The sequence below is a fragment of the Oryzias melastigma genome, linkage group LG24 (genome assembly GCF_002922805.2).
Source record: "Oryzias melastigma strain HK-1 linkage group LG24, ASM292280v2, whole genome shotgun sequence".
NCBI lineage: Eukaryota > Metazoa > Chordata > Actinopteri > Beloniformes > Adrianichthyidae > Oryzias > Oryzias melastigma.
Window position 1 is genome coordinate 24,146,197 of NC_050535.1, and position 6,453 is coordinate 24,152,649.

At 39.8% G+C, this 6,453-nt stretch overlaps 1 protein-coding gene across 2 annotated transcripts in view; it reads right to left on the reverse strand.

Moving 5' to 3' along the window:
• Positions 1 to 6,453, reverse strand: part of ino80 (INO80 complex ATPase subunit) — a 26,285-nt gene that overhangs the window by 5,711 nt on the left and 14,121 nt on the right. For both annotated transcript variants that reach the window (XM_024290981.2, XM_024290980.2), the window contains 2 exons: positions 2,377 to 2,504; positions 101 to 195 (listed from right to left, as the gene is read on the reverse strand). In XM_024290981.2, coding sequence (XP_024146749.1) covers positions 101 to 195; positions 2,377 to 2,504 — 223 coding nt within the window. The remainder of the gene's footprint in view (positions 1 to 100; positions 196 to 2,376; positions 2,505 to 6,453) is intronic.

The window sequence follows — 6,453 nt, forward strand, 5'->3', positions numbered from 1 at the left end:
AATCCCACCCCAACACCAGAGCACGGGACCCCAACCCCACCCCAGACATGCAAAAGCAAACATACATTTTGTGTTGCATACATTCAAAGATCCTACACACCGGCTCTGGAAGTCTGCCACCATGTCTCTGCGTTCAGAAATCTTGGAGGATCCATCAAGGCGAATGTAGGTGTGGTTACGATAAACCATGTATTCCTGTGAGGGGGACACATAAAACATATTAACGAAAGAGTGGACTCTATTTCTTCTTAGTTTATACGATCACATGCAACTCCTCCCTCCTTCCTGAAAAGCCAAGTGTTTTGTTGAAATCTGTTCACCAAATCTTTGACAAGCAACAGAACAACTGCTGACAGAGCTGCTTTTAAAAGGATTCTTCTGACAGTGTGATGAATGAAAGCTTTGGTTGGACAGAACAAGAACCACTAAAATAAAACACATAACCACTAAAACTTTTCTGTGATGAAAATGTAGAACTTTCCAATCGGAATCCGAGACTTTTTGAGTCCGAGTCTCAAAGACTTGGACCAATGTCCCACAAACAATGACATTACTGGTTTGACTTTTTCCAGCTATCAGCAGCTCTTTACAGATCAGTCATTTAAAGTTAGTAGATTATGTTTTCCACTCTTTGTAAGAAGATCCAAATGTTGTTAAAGAAAAGTTGAAGCTTTCCTTTTCTTTGATATTCCCTTCACAAAGCGTAAGTGAGATTAATGAATGTTCATTTACTGAAGATAAACCCAATCAGTAAAATTCTCGTCTTTGCTCCATATGGTTTCCAGAAAACCTGCTGTCTCTGGTGAAGTCCCACTAAAAGACCAAAGTGTGAGGGTTTATTGAATGTGCAATTTATTTTATGGTCGTCACTGTCACTCACAACCCCCCATTGTATAATGAAATGTAAAAAAAAATATTATTAACATTATTTCCTATTAAAAAAACCAGTGCTCTCTGTTTATCAGAAAGGACTGAGGTAAACACATGCACCGATGCCTTTGAAACCACATTAATGGTTTTAGCCAATAAAAATACTTTCAGTAATTACATTCAAAGGTGATTTGCTTTAGTCTTCTTTGCCAATAGTGAATAAGTCTTTTTTTTTGTCTCTTTATGAATTCCTTATTCAATGATTTCCAAAACACAGATCTCATTGAAGGAAAAACCTTCTGATTTGATCTGGTGTTTTTACAGATTCAATTCAAATAACTCCCTTATTTTAAGTAACCAATAATCCTTTGTTTTTCATATTTTTTTCTGTAGTTCAAGTTATTAAATGTATAAACTAACCAATCAGATGGCGCAATAACAGTAGATGGGTTCACATTAAAACATTTGTCAGACTTTATGTTACGTGCTTTCAAGCTGTAGGGGAGTGGACTTCCAACAAGCTCACTCTTGATTGGTGAGTGGTTGACACAGGAATGTTGATTTAGACCGACTTTGACCAATCACTGCTAACTGATGAAGTCTGACTCCAACATGGCGGCGTCCGTATTGGGAAAAAAATGGCAATTGAACCGACTTCATTTAGTTGGAGCTGGAAATAAACCATTTTCTATAGACACTTGCTCGGTCCAGCTCTTACATACAGTCAATGGTTCTGTCCCATAAGTGATTCATCGGGGCAGTAATGGATTAAGTTTTTGTTGGTGGACCATCTATAACACAAGACCAGCATGCAAAAATGACCCAGACAATTCAATGTTAAAATAGTGCGTAATGTCTTAAAAAACACAATCATATAGAGATCGGATAGACAGATAAGATAGATTAGTTAAAATGGATAGATCCCATGAGATAAATTAAATAGATTAGATAAGATAGATAGATTGATAGATCAATCAATAGATAAACTTTATTGTCTGTTCAATGAATAGAAGTTCATCTTCAAACACGGCAGGACAAACAAAATATAAATAAAAGAAATTAATTAATTAACAAAAAGTATTCTTCAGGAGTAGCCCACTATAGTACTGTATTCTAGGCCAATAAAAGACAACTAACAAAAGTAATGCCAGCATCGGAGTTCATTCTCTCTGAGGTCTGAGATGGAAGTATATGTGAGCAGCCTAACTGAAGAGACACCGTCACAAAGAAGCAGCCTTCACTTATCGATGGTGGACACCTCTTCACTGGTCTCACGGCCTAAACGTCTTTTCAGATTGTTTTTATGGAGTCATTTTTGTTGTCTAAAACTTTGTTAGTCAGTTCTAATAATGTTGACCACTGGTTTTTAACAGCAGATATATCTGAAAAGCCATTGAAAAACACGCTGAACTTTCTGAAAATTGTTCAAGAATAAAAACATTTAAGTCTGGGGCTCATCAAAGGTAAAAGAAATCAGATAGGAGATGCATAAAAATGTTTCTGTACCTCCAGAAGGTCAATCATACGAGTCATTTGGGAATAGATGAGGACTCGGTGTCCCTGGGTCTTCAGGCGACTCAACAAGATATCCAAGGTATGAAGCTTGCCACTTTCTGTAATGAGACTTTCTTTATCTGAAAGAGAAGAAGCAGGAGTCAAAGCGGGAAGGAATTTCACTTTCCTTTTACTGCAGAGCTGAAGCTTGACAGGAATCTGGAGTTTCTTAACCCCACAGTCGGCCACCAACTGATGCCAGATATTTATATCATAGATACACCTCAACTATGAGACAAAGAATGGTTTGTTGTTGGATTCTTTAAATAATTTATTTTGAAAAAATAAGTATTTGGTCAAAACCAAAAGTTAATCTCAATACTGTGTTGGTAATAATAGAGAGCAAATATTTCTGAAAGTCTTCATAAGAAACAAGAATGTAACATAAACACGCTCTAGAGCATGGGTGCCCAAAGGGCTCTTATCTTTTGGCCCGCCAAGTTGTGGCTGCAGAAGCCACAGAGTGGTTAGTTAAAACGATTTACCCGTTTCCCATTGTTTCTCTATGGTGTTCCAAAACTCTACAACTGTAGTATACTTTAGACTTTGTAATATACATTAGCACTTTCTTTGCCTATTGGTGAAACAACCCCCAACTGAGTCAGTCCTAGGTTTTCTTGGTGTTAGAAATTCCCAGTAGCCTTCACGCTCACTTCCGATGTTTTTAGCTGACCTTTTTAGCTAGGCAAGTTGGAGCGACAACAGCAGTGGTAAACAGATAAAGTCAAAGAGCAGCTCCACATCTCTGATTAGGATCCCAGTTTACGGTTTTAATTGGAAGAAAGTTTGTTTCAGCTTGCTCTTGTTTTTGAATTAAAAATGTCTAGTGAGGCCTTGCTGTTAAAGGCTTCAAAGACAAATGTTATTTACCTTTTACTAACGTGTGTTACCTTAATGAATACAGAGTCAAATTAGATACATTCAATTATATTCTTTATTTTCTCCTGTTATTACATGACATGCAAAAAAATATTGTACAGTATATAGCCCACGGACCGGAATCATTTACTATTTACTTTGAATCCACTTCCTAAACCAGTTTCTATGGAGCTGCTTTGTTCAAAGGAGACAGGGAAAGAAATACGGAATGAAGAGTGATATTTACAAACCCTTTCACACAAAAGATGACAAAAATGCCAACAACTTGGTTGTGTTGGTGTAACAGCTGACAGCCCATCGGGTTCTGTAGATTCCAGGACAATCGTTTTTTGGGTGGTGGTGTAACTCTGGGTTAGATCTGTCACAGCCAGAGTGGCAGGAGAACGCCTGGCTGCTATCAAGTCAATGACAGGCACGCTGCAGAGTTTGACCGCGGGTCAGCCACTTTAAAACACAACATCCCTCCCATCACTGCATGTTCTCAGGCTCCTGCTGCCACCAACAAAATAAATGACAGACCACCAACAGGGATGTTTTATTTCATTTCAACACTTATGATTATGAGGTGACAAAAGCGAGACTGCAGGTCATAAACACCTAACTACATCGAGACGTGCAAGTGACGGGATGACTGGCAGGATTCTGCAGTTTTGGTGGAGCAGCAAACAGCGGTGAAGCTGCAGGAACGTCATGTTCTCTTAGAAAGACCAGGCTAGAATGGATGAACTCTATGGAGACTTCATCTCTGCCACACTAAACCACATTCTCTGCTGTTGCTATGGATACACATATCTAGCACCCCCCTCCCTCCATTCGGATTTGACTATGTCCTCCCATTCCTCACTGCCTTCTGGCTGATTAGGCTGCTCCCCTGTCACTTCTCCCCCCACCTCATTATTGCAATATTTCCCCTCCTCCTCCATTCTTCCTCTTCTCCTTCCCTCACGCAGACTGTCCCCTGACATTGTAATTCAATCCCTGTAGAGCCAGAACCAAGGACCTGACATGGTCCTGACCCAATTACAAGCGTGCTGTCAGATAATTAACCCGTGTCCAGCCCCCGTGCCTGGCCCTGATGCCTCCAAAACAAGAGCATTGCTAATGTCATTAATGCTCCACTCTCATCCACTGTTGCTTCTGCTGCCAAATAGGAGCCGCCACGATCCATGAAGAAGGGCCAGATGAGCCCAAAGGAGACGACACAAAGAAAAGCAGCATGGGGAAGAGTAGATGGACAGTTATGTGAGAAAGAGACAGATGGGGGGTTGGATCTGCAATCGAACCGGGCAACAGCCTCTCACTGTATAATGATACATTGCACGATCAATAAGTCAATGGGCAACACTGCTGATGGAAATATTAGCCTGACCCTCGCACATTCTGAAAATCTGATCTAAACCTAATTTCCTGACAGCAGCAGGAGGACGGTCAGGAACCAGATGCTAGCCTTTAGAAGAGACAAATCAAGACAGATGATTTAACTCTACAGAACTTTAGGAAAAGACACGTACGCTTCAGGTAAACAGCTCCCAGGGGTGCAAAGAGAAAAATGCAGAAGTGTGCAAAACTCCAGAGAGTTTGACCAATGTAATTTTTGTGTTTTTCATGTATGACTTGACAGAAGCTCAAAGAACATATGTTCAAAATAAAAGCTGCTCTGTCCCAAACAGGATCATCTCAGTGCAGCTCTGGACAGATAGTAACCAATGTTGTGCATCATAAAATAATATGTGATTTTAACTTATAAAAGATTAAACTTTTTACCAAAGTTTTCCTTTGTATATAAAATCTGTTCATTCTGGAGGTAGAGTTGATCAAACAAGACGTCTTCAGGTCAACAGGATGTAAAAACCTACATAGTTTATCATCTATGTGGATCTCGGACATCAATTTATACATTTAACTCATCTAAATTAGATTAATGATAATTAAGTCATCCTTACTTAAAAATACTGTTGTTTTATTTTTTTCAGCTAGAGACACCATGGAGAGATTAAAGAGCCACATGTGGCCCTGAAGCTGCAGGTTGCAGACCCCTGGTCTAGACCTTCAGTCTGCTTTAAATATTTTGAGTAAAATGTTTTTCCCTTCTTGCAGACACACCAAAAACCACAAATGAGATGAGGACGCCTTAGGTACTTTCTAAACTCGTTTGTTTTCCCCTTGAAAAACATACTCTCATATGACAACACCTTCATCCATCTGTCCCTACCTGCTTACTCACACCTCTTCTCCTCTTTCCAACTCTGTTGATCTGGACTGTTGACTCTAAGATCTTACAGTCCTCCACCTTCTCCATCTCTGCTCCTTGTAACCTCACCGTTCCTCTTCAGTTCCTCTCATTTACACTCAGATTCTGTGTTGCTGCAGCTGACCTTCATTCCTCTCTTTTATCAGAACAAACCTCCACCTGCTGTTCCTCCATCTGCTCTCACCACAGATCACAGTCTCATCTGTAAACATCATGATCCACAAAGATTCCAGTCTAACCTCATCTGTGAGTGACCCATCAACACAGATAAGAAGGAGCTCAAAGCTGATCTCAGTGCAGTCCCTCCTCCTTCATTCCTGCAGAACATCCCACCACTGTCCTCCAGCTCTCATCCATGTCCTGAACATCTCCAACGTTTTCTGTGCTACTCCAGACTTCCTCATCCAAACCACAGCTCCTCTCTCTGGATCCTGTGTTTGGGTTTCTCTGAATTTCCACAGACCCATGAACTTATTTTAACAGTCACAACCTTTTTTTTTAATCTTATCCAAAACATAAAACGTCAGTTATTTGCTTTTACTCACCCACTCATTTCATCAGGTAATGTATTTAGTACCGGTACTTTTCCTGTATTTTCCTTACCTTGACTGAAGCTCTATTGTGTTTACAATTATTATATATAAGCCTATTAAAGCTTTGACTATGATAAAATATTCATATTTAACACATTGTTTGCACCTGACAATTGGATCAAAGTGAAAAGATGAGACAATAACTACTTATTAAAGGGTTCACCATTCACAAGGACTCTGAAGAGATTAACGGCAGCCTCACCCCACAGAGTAAAACAGAAACAATGACATAGAAAGACAAACTCCTGGTTATGGAATCTGGTTTTGGGACACAGATTGTGACCTCTGTAGGAGGAAAGGATGATG